Source organism: Halichoeres trimaculatus, unplaced genomic scaffold (assembly GCF_033239565.1).
Source record: "Halichoeres trimaculatus isolate MK-OKI-2021-1 unplaced genomic scaffold, fHalTri1.1 fHalTri1_scaffold_15, whole genome shotgun sequence".
Lineage (NCBI taxonomy): Eukaryota > Metazoa > Chordata > Actinopteri > Labriformes > Labridae > Halichoeres > Halichoeres trimaculatus.
In genome coordinates, this window is record NW_027437193.1 from 5,051,605 (window position 1) to 5,076,130 (window position 24,526).

General features: G+C 41.6%; 2 protein-coding genes across 12 annotated transcripts in view; both read left to right on the forward strand.

The window, feature by feature from the left end:
- epb41l3b (erythrocyte membrane protein band 4.1-like 3b) overlaps positions 1-19,180 on the forward strand; it is an 87,436-nt gene extending 68,256 nt beyond the window's left edge. For 4 of the 11 annotated variants that reach the window (XM_074689064.1, XM_074689059.1, XM_074689062.1 and 1 more), the window contains 10 exons: positions 2,043-2,219; positions 2,711-2,773; positions 4,592-5,233; positions 6,054-6,086; positions 7,196-7,273; positions 8,592-8,675; positions 10,731-10,829; positions 12,641-12,721; positions 13,078-13,193; positions 18,098-19,180. In XM_074689064.1, the coding sequence (XP_074545165.1) occupies positions 2,043-2,219; positions 2,711-2,773; positions 4,592-5,233; positions 6,054-6,086; positions 7,196-7,273; positions 8,592-8,675; positions 10,731-10,829; positions 12,641-12,721; positions 13,078-13,188 (1,368 nt within the window). In that variant the 3' untranslated portion in view covers positions 13,189-13,193; positions 18,098-19,180. The remainder of the gene's footprint in view (positions 1-2,042; positions 2,220-2,710; positions 2,774-4,591; positions 5,234-6,053; positions 6,087-7,195; positions 7,274-8,591; positions 8,676-10,730; positions 10,830-12,640; positions 12,722-13,077; positions 13,194-18,097) is intronic. The other 7 variants (XM_074689065.1, XM_074689067.1, XM_074689066.1 and 4 more) reach the window with 6 other exon arrangements.
- A 2,382-nt stretch (positions 19,181-21,562) lies between these two features.
- Positions 21,563-24,281, forward strand: LOC141803772 (zinc finger and BTB domain-containing protein 14-like). The gene is made up of 2 exons (XM_074687772.1): positions 21,563-21,681; positions 22,263-24,281. Exon 2 carries the CDS (start codon positions 22,286-22,288, stop codon positions 23,456-23,458), a length of 1,173 nt encoding a protein of 390 aa, XP_074543873.1. The 5' UTR covers positions 21,563-21,681; positions 22,263-22,285; the 3' UTR covers positions 23,459-24,281.
- The last annotated feature ends 245 nt before the right edge of the window (positions 24,282-24,526 follow it).

Here is a 24,526-nt window from a genome sequence, read left to right on the forward strand (position 1 = left end):
TTATTTCCTCTAACAGAGTTCCTTGCAGTGAGTTTTCATGAGAAATAAATCAACAGCTTCATGAAGTTTGTCGAGGTCTTAACTCCGGATGAGATTTTTGGGAGTGTTGTGCTCAACTAAACATAGAAACTAAACCTGTGAATCAGTGCATGGATCATTTATTTCACCAGATAAAGCTGGGCCTAAATGCTTCTGTGGCATTTAAGTGACAGCTGCTCTTTTTAAGTTGCTGGTTGACGTTTTGTGTTGCTGTTTGTGCAAGCTGTTGCCTGCACAGCGCTCCAAACAGGCCTGTGAGCAATAACCGTGAGAAGTGAAGCGTATCATGCAGCCGGTTCGGATCAGAAATGATGGGAACATTTACACTTTTTGTCAAACACACAAACCGAACCATAGTGTACCAATTAATGTCTCACTTAACATAAAATTAAAGATTTGCACATTTTGCAGAAACTCAACAGCTCTTTCAGCCGATGTCTCTAAATTAATGTTTTTATCATGATTCGAAAATATGAGAGTTCAGAAAACATCAAAGATGAGATTCATGATATATTGGAGCAGAATGCGGGATCAGATATTTCAGGCTATCCTTTCTTTCCCTTCCTACCCTCTGTCCTTCCTTCCTTCCCTCCTTGCTCCCTTTCTTCCCCACTCATAAGCCCCTTTATCTCCTTCCTTCCTTCTTTCCTTGATACTTTCCTTCCTTCCCTTTATTTCTTCCTTCCTACCTACATCTCTGCCTGACTTCATTCCTTCCTCCTCCCTTTCTTTTCTTCCTTTGTTTTTTGCTTCATCCTTCCTTGATACTTTCCTTCCTTCCTGCCTTTCTCCCATCCTTTTTCCTTACAGTCCTTCCATCCTTCCTCTCGGCCTACGTCCCTTTTCTCCTTCTTTCCTTCTCTTTTCTGTCTTCTTTCCTTCCTACCTCTCTTTCTCCCTTCTATCCTTCCCCTCTCTTTCTTGGATCCTTCCTACATCCCTTCATTCCTCCTCCTTCCTTACTTTTCTTCCTTAGTTTCTTGCTACCTTCCTCCCTCCCTACCTTCCACCCTCCTTCCTTTCTTCTTTACTTGCTTTCATACTGCCTTCCTCCCTCTCTTCCTCCCTCTCTCATTTTGTTCCTCTCTTCATTCCTTCTTCTTTCCTTCATTTCTTCTTCCTCCCTCCATTTCTGTGTCATTATGTTCCTCCCTTCTTTCTTTCCTTTCTTGCATTTTTTCCCACTGTGTTCCTTCCTTCATTCCTTTTTCATTCCTTCCTTCTTCCTTCCTTTCTTCTTCCTTTCTTTCATCCTTCTTGTTTATGCATTTTTTTTCACTATGTTCCTCTTTTAATTCCTTCATTCCTTCTTCCTGTCTTCCTTCCTTCCTTTCTTCCTTACTTCCTTTCTGTCATTTTTTCTCATTATGTTCCTCCCTTAATTCCTTCATTCTTTCTTTCTTCCTTCCTTCCTTATTTCCTTTTTTCTTCCTTCCCTCTTCCTTTCTTCCCTCCTTCCTTTCTAGCATTTTTTAACTATGTTCCTCCCTCTGTTCCTTCTTCCTTCCTTTCTTTCTGCCATATTCCAACCTCACTTCCCACCTGCCTTCCGTCCTTCTGTCCTTTCTTCCTTCCTTCCTTCCTTCCTTCCTTCTGCAATAATTGCAGGGCAAAATGGTCAGATTAGGAAAAAAAAATTCTTATCAAATCCTGATCCTGCCATAAAACCATCCTGACATATTTTCCCCATATCGCCCCCTAATGGAGAACATGTTCCTTAGTCAGAAGCAGAGTTTGCTGATGTTTACACAGCATGTAACACTGCAGAAATCTGACCACTGATAAACTGGTATCAAGAGACACCTGAGGGACAGGTGAGGTTTGAAGTCTGTAACCTGTAACCTAGTGATGAAGAGGTTTAAGAGCTGCATGTTACGCTTCCCTCTCTTTGGGGCTATCTTGTGGATTTGTAAGCTTCCGTTGCGTTCATTAAGCATGGCTGTCGTCCCCTCTGCCGTGCCCCGGCCTTACCTCCTTGTGTCACGATTGATCGGCTGCTGTAGGAAACCTCGTCCCCTCCTGAAGTGGTCAAGCACCAGACTAACATCAGCGAGCTGAAGCGCTCCTTCCTGGAGACCGGCAGCAGCACGCCGGGCCTGACCGAGTGGGAGAAGAGACTCTCCTCGTCGCCTGCGCGCTCACCAAGAATGGACGAAGCACCGATGATAGAGCCGTTGGATGTAAGCCGCAGTTTTGAGACGGCGTGTGTGTGTGTGTGAGCCGTGACTTCAGAATAGAAAGTGAAATAATTCTGTCACAGCACATTAATAAAGATTACGAGCGTCTTTATGAGATGAACTGATCTGCTCAGTCATTCCTGGGCCTCTACCTTTCCTGCTGTCACCTTTACAGCCTCTCTGTCTCTCATCAGCAGCTCATTAACTTATTTATTTCCTTCATTACTCAGTGATACGGTTGGAGCCGTTTTTATTATGGGTTTTTTTCTTCTTCACATTATAATCTGATGAGCTCATACAGGACAAAAGAGCGTCTCTAATTGAAGCGTCTGAAGACTAATCACTGACATCAGACACGTCCAACTCAAACTAAGAGACGCTGATTCTCTGGGAGAGTTTTCACAGTCTGGATTACGTCTGTTCCAACTTCACCGAATGTGTCCTTTCATGTGTCTGAGCTTATCTTTGTGACATTGTTTTGTTTTTCTCCTTAGACTGAAGGAGAGCCAGCTGCGGGAGGAGAGACGAAAGAGGAGGTGGACGTCAAAGCCCCTGAGGTAAACTTCCTTTTTTAATCCGTAATTAGCTCCTCGGTTGTTTTGTTTTTGTTTGTTTCTTTTTGTCTCTTTCCAGCTTTGGATGTATTTTTGTATTTCCTCTCCTTCATACACACAGTTTCTCTACTTCTCCTTTTCTATCCGCCTTTTTTCTGATTTTTAAAGAGGGGTTCTCATATTTTAAGCACAGATTCAAAGCGACAAAGCTGAATGTTCAGACTAAACCTATGCAGAGTTTGAAGCCTTATAGCCTTATAATATGTTTGAAAGGCAAGCCTCTAAAATTATGGTTGGCCCTTGCCTCTAGAGTGCTGTCCAATCAGAGAGAAGGGGGTTTGTGGAGTGCGAGCCTTAAAGAGGCGGCAGTTAAAACAAGTTGTTCAGACAGAGACCAATAATAGGGTTTTAGAGCCACCAGTAGGAGAAAAACAGACATTTTTTAAGGGTGAGGATACAGACTAGAACAGCGAAATACACCCTCCTAAAAATTTTAGTCCTATTTTTGTATCACTAGTTTAAAAGAGTAGGGAAATTCCAGTTTTTGTTTGAAGTGACATACAACACAAGCAAGAATTTAGACAGAAGGAAAAAGCTGCTACAAGTTATTTGGTTGCAGAAGCTGCCATTAAGTTCAGGATATTTTTCATCTTCTTTTTTTTAAATCAACTGAAAATTCACGTAGATCTGGGTCTGAGACCTTCTGACTCATTCTACCCCTGAGGACAAAGAGGAGAAGGCTCAGATTAAGGCCTAAGTGTTCCCTGAACAAATGAGTCTTCAGACATCTCTTAAAGTAGAAAGGGACTCTGTGGATCATATAGAGTTAGGTAATTCATTCCACCATTTGGGAACAACAGAGGAGAAGAGTCTGGCTAGTGATTTGGAGCCGCGCTGGGCTGGGAGCACCAGTCGTCTTTCACAAGCAGAGTGTAGTGAAAGGAGTGTAGACCTGGATGAGGGACCCCAGGTAGGCAGGAGCCATTCTTGTCAATGTTTTGTAAGCCAGAAGAAGAGCTTTGAATTTGATTGGAAGTCATTCAAAGTCAGTCAAACAGATGTGCTGTTTTTGGGCTGGTTTAAGACCAGACGTGCTGCTGCATTCTGGGTAATCTGCAGAGGGTTAAATGCACACACAGGGAGGCCTGCTAGGAGGGAGTTGAAGCAGAAGTTGTGTGGCCTGTTGTGTCAGGTAGGGTCAGATCTTGATGTTATAAAGGGTATATCCACAAGATTAGACGAGTAACCCAGGCCACATGAACCTTAAAGGTCAGCTGGTCATCAACATGACACCCAGATTTCTGTCGGCGTTTGTACGCACAAGCTCAGTGCACAGTGAGTGCATGATGCAAAACAAAAAGCAGGTGTTGGGTGTGCAGAGGATAAAACAGAAAAGAGCAATGAGAAATGCAAAAGTGTAAGTCTTTTGGGAACTTTATTCCCTACTGTTTTCCAAAAATGAAGTAAAAGGATGAAGCTGTACCTGAAAAATCAAGTTCTAGGACAAGTTCAGGTTTCATACACCTCTCTTACTTCTCAAGTGTTTAAAACTTAAACACATGAAAACTAAAGAAACGACGCGTTAAGATGCCTTAAACATTGCCCCAGATTATTATGATGCCAAGACGCAGCAGCTCTGCAGTAATTTTTATTTTTTGAATAAGTGCATGACAAGAAACTTAAACCAAAGTGTGCATCTTTGCTGGAGCTCAGCCCGTGTTTGTTATTTCTGAGTATGTATTCTCGAGCTGATCCTCGCTGTGTGGGCTGTGTGTCTTTAACTTGAACGATGCATGTCCAATAAGCCAAGTGTCTCCCCAGGCGGCAGCATATCTGGTGAAATACGTGGTGGATAGTCTGGTAACAGATTTGGGCACCTCCTCTGGGCCGCACGGGCTCAGCCTGTCCACCACCATGGACGACGACGTCTTCATGGACGGGACCCTCAGGGAGGTGGAGGAGAAAACCGCCGACTCCCAGGACGAGATGTCGGAGAGGTCTGAGGGGAAGGTGAGCCCGGGAGCTGTCAGACAGGAAGTGTCCCAGGCCATCAGCGACAAGAAGGGGACTCTGATCATCCTGAAGGAGACGGAGGAGAAAGAGGACGCGCAAGGCGAGACGAGCGCTGAGGGTGAAAAAGAAGAAGTCAAAGTTGAGGTGAACGGAACTAAAGAGGAAGAAGAAAGAAGCCCGAAGATTGAGATAAAAGCAGATGAAAAGACTCACATCAAAGGTGTTGACTCGCCTAAAAAGGCCATGGCGTCTTGGATCTCTGAGGAAGTGAAGACCGAGACTTCAAAGATTGTCGTCATTACATCAGAGGAAGTAAAAGAGACGAAAACATGTGACACTCTGCTGCAGAAACCAGAAATCTTCACCTTCCAGGAGGTCCAAACCGAGCCGGCAGAGCCCAGCCTGAACCACGTCACGCTCTCAGAGTCATCAACTACAACCTTAGCTGTGGTACTGTATGAAAGCTGAAAGAGAAACACCGTTTGGCTGCTCCCTCCACATCTCCACCACCTCATTGCCCCCCTGCAGCAGCCGAACCCGTCTAACAAAGAGTGAAGAGTGCTGTGCATGGCTAACGGCCCCTTAACACCCTGCGTTTCCTCTCACACTCGCCAAACCGCCTGTTTCTGTTGCAAACAAACCTGCTGCTGCTTTTTTTGACTCAAACAGTTTTATTTCTAAGTTTGTTGACAGCTCAAACAGCCCGCCTCGCCTTCACAGCTGGCCCCGGCAGCTGATAAGGACCGACATGTGGGCTCTGGCAGGCTCCTGTTTGTTTTTCTATCGTTTTGCTCCGCTGCTCCATTCCCTTTCTTTCGGCTCCGTTATCAGCTCCCTCAGAGCGGTGACTTCATAGCCCTGGCTCTGTGCCACCGCTGCAGCTTTCCCCCCCTCCTCATCCTCCCAAAATCCCCCTCTCTGCCTCCGTAACCAGCCAGGAAAACAATTGTATGGGTCTACCTAAAAAGAGATTTCACTCTTCTTACGGTGCAGTTTCTCCAAAGCAGATTAGTGCAAATTTGCAGCTGGTGGATTCAGCGACTCCAGAAACCGGATTTTGTGTTTGAGCTTTTAGGATTTGTCCACTTTGCATTAGTTTCAGTGGATTTAATGGGCTATATAATGGTATTCCATACAATCTATACATTATTTACCCTTCAGAGCTTTCATCTTTTCCACCCTGTCTCTCCTTTTAGTTTGTGTTTGTGTGACTCTTTAATATTTTCCTTTCTCTCTTTTCTTGTGTCTGTCCATCCTTCTGTCCCATCAGTCTACGCTGGGATGGGTTTCCTCCTCTCAAAAGGTGACCACCCCTCTCTGGTCCTCACAGACATCGTCTTCAAAAACGTTTTTTTAGTGGTTGTAGCTTTTCAACACAGGAACTAGGATCTTTATTTAGTTTTGGGGTGATTGATCTGTCTTTTGTTTCAAAGAGGGTAGTACTTTCCAGGAACTTTGGAGTTTGGGGCCCTGCAAGCTGGATGTTTCTTATTGGTGGAGCCACAGGTACCATTTAGTTCCTGGTGATGTTTTACCAGGAACTGTTTCTGGACCACAGTGTCAACTTTCTAAAGAACTACATGGTTCCTGTCGCACATCAGTGTTTGTATTTCCACCATAAGACCAAGGTAGATTACAAAAAAACAATAAAAGTAATTGCACCACATTGCCAGACCAGTAGAGGGCAGTAAGAAAACACTTTAAAGGTGTTTGATTGAAAATAACACCATAGAGGGAGCCAGACAGACTGTGTAGCGCTGCAGTTAGCCTGTTAGCATGCAGGATATTCAGCCTGTGCTGGTTTTGATGGTGCTGTATTTAGGGATGGGTATCCAATTAGGTACTTCCATAGGTACTGACCGATTCTGTCAGAAGTACCAGGTACCGATTCAGGTAAAATTAAAAGGTACCATGTTTAGGTACTTAAATGCGTCCTTGTGGCTGTGAGGGAGTGGAGGAGTAGAGGATTTTCCATGCTGGACATGAACACAGCATTACAAGGTTATATATTGAATTATAAATATGTTAAATTCAAAAGAATTTAAATTTTATTATTAAACAAATTGATATTTTTTACCACGTACACGCACAAAAGTACAGAAAATTGGTACTGTCGAGTACCGATACTGATTGTGTTCCAATCAATCAGAAACAGTCAGCTTGCAAGCCCCGCCCACATAGTTCCTGCTCCTGTTGAAACTGCTACCCCATAGGTAGGGTTATTTTAAGTGGTAGATAAGTTACTCCAGAGCTAGATTAAACCCTAGTTTCTGTGGTAGAAAACACCCCTGTGTATGAACATCTTCAGAAATGTATAACCCACATTTTTTATCAGGTTTGGTGTGAAACTTGGATTCATTTTCATCACAATGAGTTTAAAACATCACCTAATGCCTCATTTTGCATTCACAGACTTCCCCTGAACCAGAGGAGAAAGCCGTCAACGCCGAGAAGACAGAGGCAGCGCCAGTCGAGTCCACAGGGCCAACGGTGAATATCCAGACCACAGAGCCTGTGTGCACCACAGCTGAAATAAAAGCTGCAGAGGGAGAGTCAGATTCTGCAAATGTCTTACAGGAGGGTATTAGTGGTGATAGTTCAGGAGAGCCAACAGCTGCTTGTGTTATTCAAGGCGCTGAGCCGTCTTCAGAGGGTGCATCAGTGGAGCTGGAAGCAGAAAATCAGCTGTTAGCAACAGATCCAGGGTCAGACGATGGTGAAAGAGTGTCTGCTCAGCCAGACGCTGCAGAAAGGAAGAAATCTGAGGAGGTAGGAGATGAGGGAGGAGAGGATGCAGATTTAAAGGAGGAGGTGTTGAAATCAAAGGAATCAGAGAATAGTTTTAGATTTATTGTCGCTCCTGTCTGCATCAGGGATATTGAAAAAGATGAGAAACAGCTGTCAGAGGAAGAAGGAAGAGAAGAAGCAGCAGAGAGTTGTTTAGAGGAAGCAGGTTTTGAAAACGGCGTAGATCAGACAGAAGTAGATGGAAAAAGAGTCCAGTTCTCTGAGGAAGTGCAGTATTTCGAGGGGAAAGAGATTCCCCCAGAGTTAGACGAAACGATAGAGGAGGTGGAAGAGGACAGAGATGAAGGTGGACGAAAGGTCGTGGCTGAACCGGTGCCCTTCGAAAAAGAAAGATACCACCATCCAATGACAGACAGCTCAGAAGACGAAGGGGAGGGAACGCAGGAAGATCAGCGTGTTGATGAAGAGCAGGAAGAGGAGTGTGTGGCTCCAGAGGAAGCGAGGGAAGATGTGAAAGAAGTAGTTCAACCTGAAGAAGAAGAGGTGGAGAGGTCACAGGAAGAGACTGAGGTTGAAACACCGTCCTCAGACGACCTCGTCACCCACGAACCGCCACCCGTGTCTCAACCGGAGGTAACCCCGCGTCAGCTCCAGTGGCCTCCGCCTCAGTCCTGTAACTTCACCTCCTCCTAATAATCAAAGACCCCACTCCACGAAGATCAGCATGAAGATCTGCGTCTCAACTTAACGTCACAGTTTGTTGCGGTGCAGATTTTGGGGGGAGGGGGCAGGGTGTTTTCTGTGTGGTGCACAGACTTTAATCGAAACCTTGTGATTTGTATCGCCCTCCTTCACTGGCTCAGTGGCTCTAATGCATGACTGCATGTTGGTTTAGAGACTCAGGCCCTCTAATGACGGTCCTGGGCTGAGTTTGATAAGCATGCCAGATTTATTTGTTCAAGAGTGAGGAGCTATTTTAACAACAAAGGCGCAGACACCTGAACGTGACAGATGGTTCTGCTTCTTCTCCCTCTGCTAACCTTTTGTTTTCACCCTGTAGAGTCCTAATGCCGTCGAGGCGGGTACCAAAGAGTTGCCTGTGATCCACACAGAGACAAAAACCATCACCTACGAGTCTGGAGAGGTACAGAATGTGGTTTTATTTCTGCTTTGAATGTTGCAGCACTTTGTAAGATGTGAGGGATAATCAAACAGTATAAGGGAAGGAGAAGCAGGAGTCAAAAATTTAAGTACAAAAAAAAATGTATCACTTTAATGTCTGCCATTTGTAGGAGAAGATTAGGGCCACTTCAAAAGAAAGAAAAAAGTCAGAATTCTGAGCTTAAAGCCAATATTCTAAGTTTTTTCTTGAAAGTCTGGTATTCTGACTCTAATTTTGGAATATGCAATAAAAGTCTGATTCTTGAGATTTAAATCAGAATTCTGGATTCTGAGAAAAAACTTTAGACTTCTGACATTAATCTCAGAATTCTTACTATAATCTCAGAATACTGCAGCAAAAAAAAACAGGTTTCTGGAATTAAAGTCTTAATTCTAACTTTTTCTTTGAATTCTTAAATTTCAACTTTAATCTCAGAATTTTACCAAAACAGTCAGATGTTGTGGAATTAAAGACAGATTTCCTACTTTTTCTTTGAATTCTTGAATCCTAACTTTAATCTCAGAGTATTGGGGAAAAAAACGATTTCTGAGATTAAAGTCCAATTCCTGAGATTAGAATCAGAATTCTAAATTCTTAGAAAATAAGTCAGAATTCTGACTTTAATCTAAAATTCTTACTTAATCACCAAGAATTTCGGGGAAAAAAATCAGATTATGTGGAATTTAAGTCGTGATTCTAAGATTAAAGTCAGAATATTGACTTTTTTCTTCAAATTCTTCAATTCTTTTATCTCAGAAATTTTGCGGAAAAAAAGTAAATTTTTGGATTAAAGGGAAGTTTCTGAATTCTGAGAAAGACAGTCTGAATTCTTACTTTAATCTTAGAATTCTTACTTAAATCTCAGAATTTTGCAAAAAGAAAAAAATCAGATTTCTGAGATTAAAGTCAGATATTTGAGATTACTGTCAGAATTCTAAATTCTAAGGAAAAACGTTGGAATTCTGTCTTATATCCCAGAAAATTGTGAAAAAAGTGAGATTTTATGGGATTTAAGTCATAATTCTAAAATAAATTTCACAATTTTTTCCTTTAAATTCTTAATTTTTTACCTCAGTCTCAGAATTCTTAACTTAATCTCAGAATTTTGCAAAAAAAAAAAAAAAAGATCAGATCTCTAAAATTCATTTTAGATTTCTGAGATTCAAGTAATTATTCTGAGATTAGAGTCAGAATTCTGAATTCTAAGAAGAAAAAAAGTCAGAATTCAGGATTTAATCCCAGAATTATTATATTTTTTTCAGATTAGAAATAGTAATAAAATCATGAGGGTTTTTTTTCTTTTTCTTTTTTAAATCAACAGCCCTTATCCTCTCCTGTATGCATTTGTCTCGCCACTGTCCAATATCAGATCTGACGCATGATTTTCTGTGGACATGAGGTGCCACAAGGGGTCCCACAAGGTTCAGTTTTGGGCACACTATTGTTTACTATTCATATCTATTGTCATTAACAGAAAATTCCAAATTCTGCATCTCCTCTACACTGATGATACTCTTGTTTATTGCAGTGCACAAACTTATCATTCAAATCTTCTACATATTAGAGCAGCCTTGTAGCATTTTATCTCACTGTTTTGGTTTTATCTTCTTCCAAACTCTTTTATCAGCTCTTTTTGCATCATTTTTGTTTTCTGCATGAATGAAATCATGGTAAACAGCCTCAGAGTGAGAGTGTGGTTAAAGCTTTGCAGCTTTCTGAAGCCTCACAGAAACTCTTTCGTGGGAGTTGTTTGATCCCAGACTTCAGGAGTGAATATTGGATTTCCATCAGACAGCTGTAAATAAAGTCTTGTGGTGCTTTTTTGCTGCCCAACATGTAAATGAGCATCTGTTATCTAACACAACCACCCTTCCAGCTTTTCTGCATTGATCGGATTTCTTTCCCACAAAAATCCGTTAATGCAGCTTTCAGGCTCCAGCACGCAGAGCCGAGCGATAGCAGAGCTCGGTTAATGTGCTGCACTGAGGTTTGTTTAACCTTATCCAGAACACAAATATGTGTCCTCCTTATCAACAGGTCGACACCAACGGTGACGTGGATCCCGGTGTGTTGCTGAGCGCTCAGACCATCACCTCAGAAACCACCAGCACCACCACGACCACACACATCACAAAGGTCAGAGGTCATCAGTGTCGCCGTCACGAGGCTGCAGAGTGTTTGAGCTTTTTATCACAGCTCAATGTACAACACAGAACATGAAACACAAATACACTTCTTTAAGGGGCTTCTGCCTTTTCTTCCCTTATGTGGGGCTGAGGATTCTTTTGTAATGATTTTATCGATCAGGTCACAGCTGATTCAGTTTGGCCGCGCTGAGTTTAGTCCCAGATGAGAGATTGAACCAAATCTAAAACTTTTTTTCAGACAGTTTTCTGATGTCAAGGGTTTTACAAACAAAGTGTGATTGTCTTAAAGAGGGCTGTAGCTAAGGGAGGAGATACAGCCAGTTAACATGTTTGGGAAGTCTGATATAACGAACCAAAAGTAGGAATTTTATTACATTACCATTTTACAGATTTCTGGGAAAATGCTGGAGTTTTAAAAAAAAAAGTCAGACTTGTGATATAGAACTAAGAATTCTGTTTTTTTTTTTTTTCAGAATTCTCTTTATTTAGTAGTTAAAAAGAAAAAAAAATCTCAGAATTTTTTTATATAAAACTCAGGACTCATATTCATCTTAGTTATCTGCTATTGAAGTCAACGTTTTGGGGGGAAAAAACATAGTTTTTTGTTGCTCAGAATTCTTACTTGAACTTGTTCTAGAATTCTGGACAGAAAAGGACAAAATTCTAGAACATCAGAATTCGGATTTTTCCCGGTGTTGTGTGGTGAAAATCAGGGTTCTAACTCTGATCTCAGATTTCAGAGTCCACCCCCACCCCCAATAAAAAAGTCAGAATAAAAGTAAGATCGACAAATTGGAGTTAAAAAAGTCAATATCCTCTCTTTTTAAAAATAAAGTCAACAAATTAGAATTCTAACATGAAATTACAAAATTATAGTTTTATAAAGGGAGGTAAAGAATCATTCAGAGGTACATTTTCAAGAAAAAACTCAAACTTTCTGACATAAAGTCATAGATCTTTGAGAAAAAAAACATATATTTTGAGTGTATAAAGTCATTTGACAGCCTTATCAAACTTGACTATTGTTTTAAGTATCTGAATGTTGAAAAAATATTGCTGTATAATTGGCCTTTTCAGGAGAAAGCAGCACACTGTAAATTAGTAAATTGGACATTTTAAAAAATGAATAAACTTGATAAATTCATAAAATTTTGAGTTTATAAAGAATGAATTTACGACTTTACAGCTTGAAAATTTCACATTTTTACTTGATTTTTTGTTTTTAGCATTTCTCTAAGTCTCCCTAATATGTTACCATAGAATACTTATCTTAATCTCAGAATTCTTAATTTCTGACTTTTACCTGAGAATACTGAGGCAGAATTCTGAAACTAAGGTTAGAAACTTATAAAGTAAAAATTACTCTGATTTCTGAATTATGGAACATCAGAATTTTGATTTTTTTCAGATTAATGCTCAAGATGTCTTTCTTTGGTCTTAGAATTATGGAAAATGTCATAATTCTGTTGTTTGAATTCTTCTAGGTAGACAGTTTCATCACAGCATTTTTAGTTTTTGACTTGAAGAAACTTTTTGTTTGTCTCAGAGTTCATACCTTTGATCCAAAATTGTGACAGGACTCTGGTTTTTTAAGAACATCCTGTCTTGTCTTTGAGCAGTCTGAAAACTTTAGATTTCGAGGTCATTTTCATAGAGTTTGAAATATTTAAGAAGCTGTAAACATTAAATCTTTCAGTCAGACATGAGCACATTGAGTAGTTTGTTGATTTAAACTCAACCTTCCTTTGCTCTTTAATTAAACTGTTACCTGATTAAACTCGTCTGCTCTGTGTCGTTCAGACGGTGAAAGGAGGAATCTCAGAGACAAGGATCGAGAAGAGGATCGTCATCACAGGAGACGCAGACATCGACCACGATGAGGTGTTATAGAGTTTCTCAGTTCACTTTCAGTTTCTCATTTATTCTCTGCTTTCTGCATTATTTTAATTTGCTTGTAAGTCAGTTTTTTTTTATTTAAGCTATGACCATGAAAGAGTAAGAACTCCTCGGCCCCTCTGACTTATTCAGGATGTCACTCAGTAGAGAGCGGCTTAGCACGTAGCATTGGAAAACATTAACTCTTAACTTCAGTAATGTGGAGGTTTGAGAAATGTGACTAAAAGTGGCTTCCCTGTTGGTGTCCTGACTCACAATCCAACACCCCCGCTCCCTCCCTGCCTTCCCCGTTCTCTGTCTCCCCCTGGTGACCCCCCTCCGGCACTGCACCCTGTATGTAGGCTCTGGCTCAGGCCATAAAGGAGGCTAAAGAGCAGCATCCTGACATGTCAGTGACCAAAGTAGTGGTACATAAAGAGACAGAGATCACGCCAGAGGAGGGAGAGGACTGACCCAGGTAAGACAATGAGGTCCCAGTCCCAGTCCTGGTCCTGGCTGTGTAGTGTAGTCTGGTCTGGTTTTCATTTGGTTGGACTGGGCTTCCTTAAAGCTGGTCTCCATTCCTGGGCATGCTGCTTTCCCATCAGCACTTCTTTTCACCAGTGCAGACAGCACTGCTTCTGCACTCACAGCTAATGCATCATGCTGCTGTCATTCCAGCTCTGCCCCCTGCAGGGAAAAGGTCGGCTGTGCGTGCGTGCGTGCACACCGACCGGATATTGTAGTCTCGGCTTGTAATGAAAAGGCTTAAAAACCTTTACAGTAATGCTGCTGGCGGGCGGGCGGTCTCATGCAACCTGCTGCAATCTGCCTGCAACACTGCCCCCTGCTGGTGAAAAGCAAACTCACCCTGAACTCTCCTTTCCATACACACACACACGTTTGTGTCACTTTAAGACTCAAAAATGCAGCAGTGACTGCTTCAAAATGTTAAATCTGCTTCCACAGAGCCAAACAAGTTATGTCGAAACAGTTGCACCTGCATGCCGTGCAGTATTCCCTGAAAACATCCTGCAAACGTTGTTTTGTCTACATTACCCAGCACAAAGAGCAGCAGCAGCACAGAGCGATTAAATACCTGCTGAACCGGCTTCTGAGAGACCGCGGCTGCACACACATCGACTGAAATGTGATCTTGAGTGAACACAGACGAGCTGCTGAGCTCTGTTCTTACAAGAGATGCATAAACAAGAAGCACACAGCTCAGATTGGATGCATTTTTTTACCAGACAAGTTTGCTTTCACTGATCATGTTGCAGAGCATTTAGATTAATGACAGATGTGCACAAATTTCTGCAGGGAAAAGGTCGCTAAATGAATTATGCACTCGCTGTCTTTGCATGTGTCATCGTGATGCACGCAGAGATCTTTGGGAGCAGGTGTTAATGCATGAGGTGAAACTCTTTCCTACCAGAGCACTCATGTTTGACTCACTCAGAGACAAAGTGTTCCTGCAGGATGAACTCTGACTGTCTGTTTGGAGGTAAATAAGAGAAATAGGTCACACACACACACACACACTCAGCTCTGTGTGTACAGACGTGCCTGCTGTCGCCGCAGTGAGGTTTATTCCAGGTGTGAGGCAGAGCTACGGAGCTTATCATTCCATAACATCCACACAGCATGTCCGTCTGAACCCCTCACCTCCTCACCTCTCAAAGCGGAGTGGTCCAGTCGGTTCTGATTCACCTTTTGGCTCAGAAGCGTCTCTGGCTTTCTGATGAAAGGATCCCAAGGCGCAGGGTTTGGGATGAGCCAGCGTGCATGTGTGTACTTGCGTGACTCACCAGATGGGAATGCTTGGCTTTGTTTCTGCGGCCTTGCCCCTTAGTGCTGTTTGTGTGTGTGAGTGTGTGAGTTAGTGTGTGCTGTCTAATATCTGTGTGTCTCTGAGCAGCAGTGGTACTAACACCATACTTAACATGATTCTTCTCTGCTGTTTGAGATGCTTTGCTCTGTTTTTCTGTAGATACACACAGGATGTTTGGGCACAGCGGGATCAGGAACAGCTTCTTCTCATCTCCAATCTATAATTTAATTAGATTCAATCTCTTTCATCCTTTAAAAAGACGTGTCTCACAGCTGTCCTCCAGCCTAATCAGTCAGTCACAGAAATTCCAGTAATGGTTTTGACATCGATGTCGGTAAGATCTATGAAAGAAAACAGGTTTGAAAACTTCTGGAAACTAACTTTGAAACTTGAAAGTCAACTATTTCAATGATAAGTGAAACATTTAACCGTTAAAATAAGATTTATGTTGAAAAAAATAACCATCAAAATCAGAAAGAGGGACTACTTCTGCCACAGGGGGCGCCAAATAGCACATAATCAACATTCCTCAGAGGAGCTTTAAGGTTTTTTTACATCATCAGTTTGAAGTCTGAGGTTGTTTCCAGTGCTGTACAGACTGAATTCAGGGATAATACCAGTATTTATCCAGAAAAACATAAGTAAAGCTAATAAACAAAAATATATTCATGTCAAATTTAAGGAGGAAAAAAAAATAAAAAAACAATTTAAGTTTTCATACGAACAAAAGTGAAACATTTTTAAGACAAAAAGAAAAAGAAAACATGCATACATGTGCCCAAGTAACTAAAACACCGTCCAACAAAACCCAAAAATGCAGCAGTGAATTTACATGGATGTTAAGTTTTGCATAGTCATGCTTACATATGGATCTGCCGACACGTGAAATATTTTAAAACATGAAATCTGCTGCTGTTTTAATATTTTTTTAACACTTTAAGAGCGTAAGTGTTGCACAGGAAGCCGTGGAAACCAAATCTGTACACAGTCTGCTCAAGCGGTGGCTGAAACACTGTTGAACATTAGACAGAAAATCAATTTTATGGTGGCAAAGCTCAGCAGTAAGAAGAAAGATCTATGTTTTTGCAGTTGAAAGGGATTTCTTGTTGTAGTAGTGAGACAGGAGGGTGATAGAGCACGAGCTAAAAGCTAAAACACGGGTTAAACTGTTCATGCTAATGTTGATTCCAACCCACAGTCAGCAGTTATTCTGCAGTGGTCTGTTCAAACTTAAGAGTGCAGAAAAACTGAGTATTATCATGTTTCAAACAATAGCTCCTCATAAAAATCTAATTCGGCCACCAGTTTCCAAAGTGTAAGGAGATAAAAAAAAAAGCATCGATAAACTATTAACATTTACAAGCTTCAAGAACAGCTTTGCAAACAAAAACGAATCTTAGGTTTCAGTTTAATCTCAACAACAGAAACACATCTTCTCTTAAAGCTCTTCCTACAGTAAATTTACAAACACCTGTTGAATCATACTGAGACTCCTAAACTGAAAACAACTTCTGTGTCAAGTAATGTTGTAAAGTTCCAGGAAATTTCAGAGATGGAAACTTTCCATCAGAATTTTTAGAAATAAGGAGGAATTAACATAAATTTAGATAAACTGTGTTTACCTGGCCATTTACTTGTATAAATATTGAACATTAGGGTTTGGTATAAGGAGACATACTTGCACACATGTCCAATTCAATATTTTTAAATGACATTATTTATGAATTTTTAGGAAATTTTCTTTGTTGACACTTTGGCCTTGTACACGCACGTAGCTGGGTATTTTCAAGAACGACTTCCTCCCCATTTGTTTTTAAAAAATGCTGTCGTCCTCATGTAACCAGACACATCTGTTGATAAGTGAGGCTGAAAACATGCATGAGACATACCTGTCAGTGTTTTTCATACTTTAAACCTGTGCCAGCCAATCAGGTTGAGCCCCTGTCATTCATCTGTGAAGTTTTGAAAATCAAAAACTCAGTTTCCCAATGTAAACATGAAACCATGACATCAGAGTTTTCTAAAATCTTCACTTTGGCTGAAGTTTTCAGAAAACAGCTTATTTGAGTGACTTAAAACAGCAGTTTCATGCGGATGGCAGGCCTTAACGTATAAAAAATATATTCAGTTTCCCACCATAACCCGGCTTTGTGTGGACTGTGGACATGGCCTGACTGGCATGGATACAGACAAATGTTCGTCATAAGCGAACACACATGCAAAGATGCCCGATACAACATTTAATAATCAGTTCATCATCAGTTTTTATAAATGTTGAACTTCAATAGTTTCATTCACAGAACAACAAAACCAATGAATAAATAAATAGTTGTCCTGATACAGATTTTTTGACTTCCAATCCTATCAGATTTTTTCACGACATGTTTTGCCGATCCAATACTTTTCTCTGATAAATCTTGTACTCCGTTGCCTGATTCTTTTGTAAATGATGAATCATATTTGTTGTATTAAAGTGAGCCCTGTTGGTTCCTCCTTGAGGAAAACTCACTTTACAAAAGTCAGAAGTAGTCCCACACAGCAGAAAAGTTTGCAACGTGGTTTGATTTACAGCAACCGTAAAGCGTGATGGTGCTGAAAACTCTTGAAAACTAAATCGGTAATGAAATCCTATGCTATCCAATCCTCCAAAAATAGCTATATTGGACATCAATAATAATGTAAATAAATAGATTTTTAGCAAACAAAATTTTAGATAGCTTCATTCAAGTTGGTGGCAAAAAACAGGAGGATTCCCAATATTCCCCAGTCAGAATTCCCATGAAAATTTTCAGGAAACTTTCTTGAAATTTACAAACCTCTTCCCCACAACACAATCACATAGTGTAGAAGAGATTTTGCTTTTGCTTCATAACTACAAATAAACACATTACCTAGTCGCTTTGCATCCTGGGAAAAGTTGTCTTGAACAAAGTGTAGAAATAAAAAGAAGAAACAAATACACGTTTTTGCAAGTCACATCTTTACGACAGTGGGTGAAACTGTGTCTCTGAGTTACATCCAAATGGAGAGTCCTCACAGCACCTTTAAGTGAATCCAGATATCAGATGTTTTAGAAAAGAAGAAAAGTTGTGTTTTAGACTTAGATTTTCATGTCGACCCAAAGCAGCAAATTAGAATTAGTCATTCCTCTAAAACTCCTCGTGCAACTTGTACCGGATCTAGTGAATGAACGTTTGTGGCCGGAGAAGATTTGTGAGACGTGTCTAAAGTTGAACCACATGGTCTCAGAGCGAGTTTCAGTCTGACTCACTGTTTGTGGTCACGCTCAAATGGACAGTAAACTAGCTGGCATGCAATCAGGAGCAGTGTGTGTGAGTGTGTGTGTTCATGACTTCCTGTGCCCAAGCAGCCTGCGTGTATCTCCTTCTGCAGTTCCTCAGTGCATCTTTTTGTGCGGGCTAAGCTGCCGTATCCTTTTCTGAGGCTCATTGTTCACGTCTGGCAGCAGGGTGCACTGTGGCGCTGCAGCCTCAGATGTGATTCACCGTGCAGGATGCTCACACTGACGCCTGTTTGCTCTCTGTCCACAGGAGTAACACTGAGGGCTGTTTTCTGTTCCACCTCCCAGAATCCAACATCCTGATCTCCTCATATTAACTCCAGGACTCTCAGAAGACTAGACAGGCTCCTCCTCTCCAAAATGCTGCAGCTCGCCGCTCGCCGCAACCATCACCTGCAGAATTAAAAAACAAGCATTTTGCATGAGAAGGACGCAACGAAACAAAAACGGCAAATTATACAGATTTTAATAATGGTTCATCTGGATCCACGTGCACGCCCAGTCCCTGTGTGTGCAGCGAGCAGACCTTTTGCTTCCACTGCCTTATGACTTTGATGCATTTTTATGATTACTGAGAATAATTATTGTAGCAAACATTTTATTTATGAAATAAAGCCATCACTCCAGAAACTTAAGACCGCTGCAGGCTGTGTATGTTAGGGAGCGTACTCTATTTAACCCTGCTGTAGAAGTGCCAACCTTGTTTGCCAGCAAGCATTGCCTCTCACTCCAACAAACCCTGTGATTTATTTGTCAGCGAAGCCACTAGAGAATCACTTCCACCCGTTCTGTACATATCAAGCTTTCCTAGGAGAGTAGAAAATGATATTTCAGTTGATTTTGTCGCCTTTACTTGAATTACGTTTCCTTTTTATGATCAGTTCAGTGTTTTATTGTTCCTCGTTGATCGATTCCTCCACGTAAAGCATCAGAGAAGCTCTTCATGGCAGAGTTAAAGCCAAGGAATCAGATTTATCGTGTTTCTCTGCCTGCGCAGGCTCTGAATGTGTTCCAGGGTGGACGACCGGCCGCAGCACAAGTCCCAGGTTCTTCGTGCGACTGTGAGGCAAAGGGCTCAGACTGCCGAGCTCTGCCCAAATTAGATGCAAAGCCAAGAGAGATCTGTCAATCCCCCCACACGCCCACTAACCCAGCCTGAACGTGTGTCACCTGTGCGGCCTCCCTCATCTGTCCCGCTGCATCTGAATAACGCAGTATTGTTCCTGTACAGCCTTCAGACGGTGAAATAATAAAAGAGGCAAATGCATTTGTTTTTAATTTGCTGTTTTCTTCTCAAATAATAAAATGTTGACAACAGTGCTCAAACTTGTGTGGCTGCTGGATCCAGTCATTGATTTTGGTGAGTTTGTGTCGAAGGAGAGAGTAGATAAGTCCTTATTTTTATAGATGAGACCTTTTCTAACGTGTTCATGAAGCAATAACCAACAAACACTGAAAATTCCACTCATGATATGTGACTTTCAGCCCTTTAATGGACTAAATAATGATCAAAAAAGTTCCTTAAAGGCTAAATTTCTCATTTTAGAGGTGAGTTTTTTCTAACTAAAGAGAAATATTCATTTAAAAAATTCTAAATTTGTTCACAAAATGTTTAATCAATTAAAAGAAACCTCACAGTAGTACAGAGTACATCTCTTTAGATACTTGTACAACTTTTGCAACATTAACCTTTTAAAATGAATTATAAAAATAAAAAGATAAGTAAGGGATCGTCTATATGTCTCTAAACACAGTCTATCTGTCTAAGAAATGCCCTCTGGGTAGTTAAGACTGGATTGTTACAGCTTCATGTAATTATGTTGCACGCACGCAGCCCTTTAAGCCCCGCCCACCAGGAGCCGTGCGTGAGCTGACCAAAGATGAAGACATACGAAGAGGTCTCACTCTGCACCGAAACCAAGAACAGGTACTTTTTTCTTTATGCTTTAACTTTTTTGTCTTTACTTTAGTAATCAGTATTATTTGCAGAAAGTTTAAGCTAGTTATCCCGAAACTATTGACTGTTTGATTATTTTACGTATTAAAAAGGTAAAACAACAACAACAAAAAAGTAACACAGTAGTAATATCAGTATTGTGCAATCTGATGCAAGTAAATGCAACAGCTTTAGTGTTAAATCCTCTCCAAGGAGTCATTTGTATTTTGTTTTTATCAACATGGATTGGAGGTAAAAGAAACCGTACTTTATTATCAAAGCTGTCCTGAATGGTGGTGGGGTTATAGAGCAAATTATTGGGACCATCTGTCATTTAGGAGTTGAATAAAATGACCAGCTGTCCTTTATTTAGTTAATAACAGTGTCATTATTGCTATTGGTGTGAAGTGTTACTGATTAATTTTGATGGTTCCTACCAGATCTGTGAGGCTCAAGTCAGTGTTGACACCATTAAAATTTTATTTACTGCCTTAAATAATAATAATTCCACACATGTAGATGTTTCCACTATCTGAAGTCTGCAAATAATTTGTAAAAACATTTGTTCCTCTGTGTTTATCTGATCTGTTTCTGTGAATGGACCTATGAATCCCCCCTTACAGCTGGTTACATATGACCTGACCTTTCACCTATTTATTCTACCTTTGGCTGTCTTCACAGTATTTTGCAGGTATGTTGTTTTGTGACTGGTCTAATAACAGAGCAGGATTATACAGTGGTCACCTATTTGCAATCTTTAACAGCATATATGTGTAAGATCAATAGAGTCAAGTGTATTGTTATGGCCTGGCAAAATTATAGTAACAGTAAACAATACAGAAATAAAAATATTGTACTGCTCAAACAGGACAGCTAGTCCTTTCTTTGTTTGTGCTTTAAACATGAAAAAATGAGTCATGCTAAAACATAAATTTAAGCATTTTATGGTTTTATTCAAGATTTATTTTAGGACAAAATTATGCTTGAACGTGGAGACAAAAAAATCTGCATACGAGGTAAGACAAATTTACTGGTTATTCTTCTTGAGTGACAATGTTGTTTTTGATTTGAAAAAAAAAAAACATGTCACAAAAAATGTTCTTACGCCATAGGTACATGTGTTTAAGCTTTACAGGCAGTTAAGGTGTCATTTTAGCCTTTTAATGTATCAAATATCTTTTTATTCTGGACTTGTCATGTGAATATAGCTCAGATTAAGTCTTAAAACATTATTTCGATCAAATATATTTGTATATGACTTTTTTTCAGTTTATGCCAACTTTTTATCTCTTAAACATGCTTCTGGATTATTTAGATTGTAGTTTTCAGAGTAGATTCATTAGTAATGTTTATAAGGCTCAAATTCAGTCTACTTTTACATCTAAATGCAGATCAAAATTATGTAAAGTGGTTGAAAAAAAAATGAGATAGAATAATGGCAAAATATATTTAAAAGACAGATTAAATGTAGACCTTTAAAAAAAAAAAAAAAAAAAAAAAAAAAAAACTTTTAATACAGTTTACGAGTTAAAATTTAAGCTAATATATATTTTAAAAATATCAGTAAGACTTTAATTAGATAAGTAAATACATGTATAATTTACAATAAATGATATGTAAAAAGTCAAAAATTATGTTTTTATTGGGTCTTTTCCGTTTAATTCAATGCAAATATATGGTAGAGAGACGTGAGGAGCCTTGGAGTGAGTCATCTTCTCCAGTATAGACGATCTCGGTGGAGTACCGGCTCCGGTGCGTTAGGGGGCAGCAGAGCAGCGCCACATTTCCTGTTGAGCCAAACAGTCACAACAAGAAGAGGAGGAAGAGGAAAAACGACAGCTCTGGATCGTCGTCGACTTGCCTTGCGTGACAACACAGGGATCGCGTTCAGGCTTCGGGTATTAAACATTTTTCTCTTCTCCGCTTGTCGCTCCGCTCGGCGCAGAAAACGGCGCAGCGTTTCGTGCTGCTTTCCGCGCCTGAGCCGCGCCGCGTTGTGCGCTGTTTGTGAACTGCTTTAAAGACACCAGAAACATGCCAATGGAGGCTTGCTGACCAAAATGGCTGGGCGCAGTGAAATGTGAAATATTCCTGCTAAGGTTATCCTTTCTGCACGCGACGCGACTGTCACGCGAGCAAAGCGGCTCGAACGCGCCACTCAAGTTAAGAAAAGTGCATCTGTTGGTTTGTGTGTGTGTTTTTATTTTTATTATCTGCTTTTGCAGCTCTCGGGCCTTTTCTGCTGAAGATTTCTGCATGATTGGTTCACACACTTTTCTTTTATTGCCGCTTCTTTTCTGCACGTCAGCGCGGTCCGAGCTGCACGTTTCTCCTCTAAACGCTGTTTGTGTCATGCAGAATGAATTTAAAGCTGAAGTAAACATGCTAATAGAGCTCCACCCCTCTGCTGTGCAGGCTGTGTACATGCACTCCTTATCACAGGCATGAAATTGTTTGACCTCCTGTCTCTCCTCCTCAGGTTGTTCCAAATTGAGCGGCATCATGTCTGATTTACTGAGATATATCGACTACGACCACAAAGCCACCTTCCTGAAGATGCTGAACCAGCAGAGGATGGAGGGCGAGCACTGTGATGTGGTCGTGGTGGTGGAGAACATCGAGTTCAGGGCTCACCGCTGTGTCTTGGCCGCCTGCAGTAACTACTTCAAAAAGCTTTTCAAGAAACAGAGCGACGAGGACAACTCCATCGTGGAGCTGGACTTCATCCGCTCGGACATCTTCGAGGAGGTTCTGAACTACATGTACACAGCGCGGCTCGCTGTCAGAAAGAAGGACATTAACATGATGATGTCATCAGGCCAGATACTCGGGATCAACTTCCTGGATAACCTGTGCACCCAGAAACGTGAGCTCACCAACATGAAGACCCGGGAGAACCAGGCGCCAGGCGACCACGGGATGCGGGCTCAGGACGCCATCCTGAAGGAGCTGGCGATGGAGGAGGTGAGGAAGAACAGCTTCTACGACCAGGGGATGGAGAGCATGGGGCCGGGCGGCTCTCACGTGACGCAGCCGCACAACTACAACACCAACATGAGCAAAGACCCGCACAGCCACGGCTGGGGCTCCTCCTCCTCCAGCGACATGAAGCTCGAGTACCTCCTGTACGGCCACCGCGACCACGGCTCCTGCCAGAGCACAGGCGCCAAGCCCATGGACCACAACGCCAAAAAGGAGCGCCTGCTCACCGCCAACCGTCCCTACGGCTGCGAGCACTGCCCCAAAGCCTTCACGACCGCCGCCCACCTCAAGGAGCACCTGAAGATCCACTCCGGCTTCAAGCCGCACCGCTGCGTCGTGTGCGGCAAGGCCTTCATCAGGGGCCCCGACCTCAAGCGGCACGAGAGGGTCCACAGCAATGAGCGGCCCTTCGCGTGTCAGATGTGTGAAAAAGCCTTCAAGCACAAGTCGCACCTGAAGGACCACGAGCGGCAGCACCGAGGAGAGCGGCCGTTCAACTGCGGCTCCTGCGACAAAGCGTTCATCAAAGCGTCCGACCTGAAGCGCCACTGGAACACGATGCACAGCGGTAACCCTCGCAGACAGATGTCGCTGTCCCCCGCCGCCTCCCAGCACGGCCAGGCGGAGGCCCCCGACCAGAGAGACTGGAAAATGGAGACCGGGCCACACTCGCATAACTCAGGAGACTGTTGAGCCTGCAGACACCAAAACACACTCATGCAGACACACGGCACAGGTTAACACATGTACACACATGTACACACACTGACACACCACGACCCTGTGACAGGCTGAGGGCCTGACATCACACGGACATGATCGGAGTGAGTAACAGCGATCAGAGCATGTTCATAGACTGTGGGGCTGTATTATTATTATTATTATTATTATTATTCTAAAGAGTTCTGTCTAAACGATGTTTTCTTTCACCTGTAAAATCATGTAAATGTTTAGTTCACTCTATGATACATATATTTTTCACAAAGCATCGTTGCTATCTAGACTGGGGGTTCTCATAACATTATTCTCTTTCTTTTGTGGGATATGTAACATTTAAATGTTTGTTTAACCTCGACTGGATTTTACGCAGAGACACAGAGCGGCAGCAGAGCGAGCAGAGCGAGCGCCGGAGGGAGGGCGGGGAGATTTCTGCATAACATTTGTTGCATTGAGTATATTCATGTGGATGTTTTTAATGGATGTGTTTAGTTGTATTGATTGATATTACACTGTAAGAGTAAGAGTCACCGTTTTTTGCATTCGATGCAGATGAAACCAAAGTCTTGGGCCTCTGACGGATCGTCGTCTTCGCAGGCTGTCCTGCCCAAGCAACCGGCCAACTAGATTTACTGTTATACAGTATAACTGTCATCCAGCTATCAGCAGTCAATGATAGGTGTCTGTATATACTGTAGCTTAGTTTGTTGCACAATTAGAGAACACAATAATGAAATATGCACATATAACATTGTCCTACTCCTACACTTTGACAATAAACACCATTTGCTGTGTTTTAGTAGCTTTGTTGTTTGTTGATTGGTGCTCAGAGGAGGATTTCTGTGTTTTTTTGTACTGAGGAGGTATTTGAGCCACACCCAAATCAACCTGAGTGCACCTGAACTTAAGTGTTAAACTTTCTGGAGTTTCTGCCTTGATGAGGCTGTTAAAGGTGGAGCTGTGTGGTTTGTAATCTCTCACGTACTGTCAGCCCTAAATTTATCCATCACTCTGTGGTTGTCTTGTTTGGAAGGTTAAAAGTCC

Bases quoted from the DNA above. Each gene is read 5' to 3' on its own strand.
- LOC141803772 (XM_074687772.1), top strand. From the start codon at position 22,286: ATGTCTGATTTACTGAGATATATCGACTACGACCACAAAGCCACCTTC.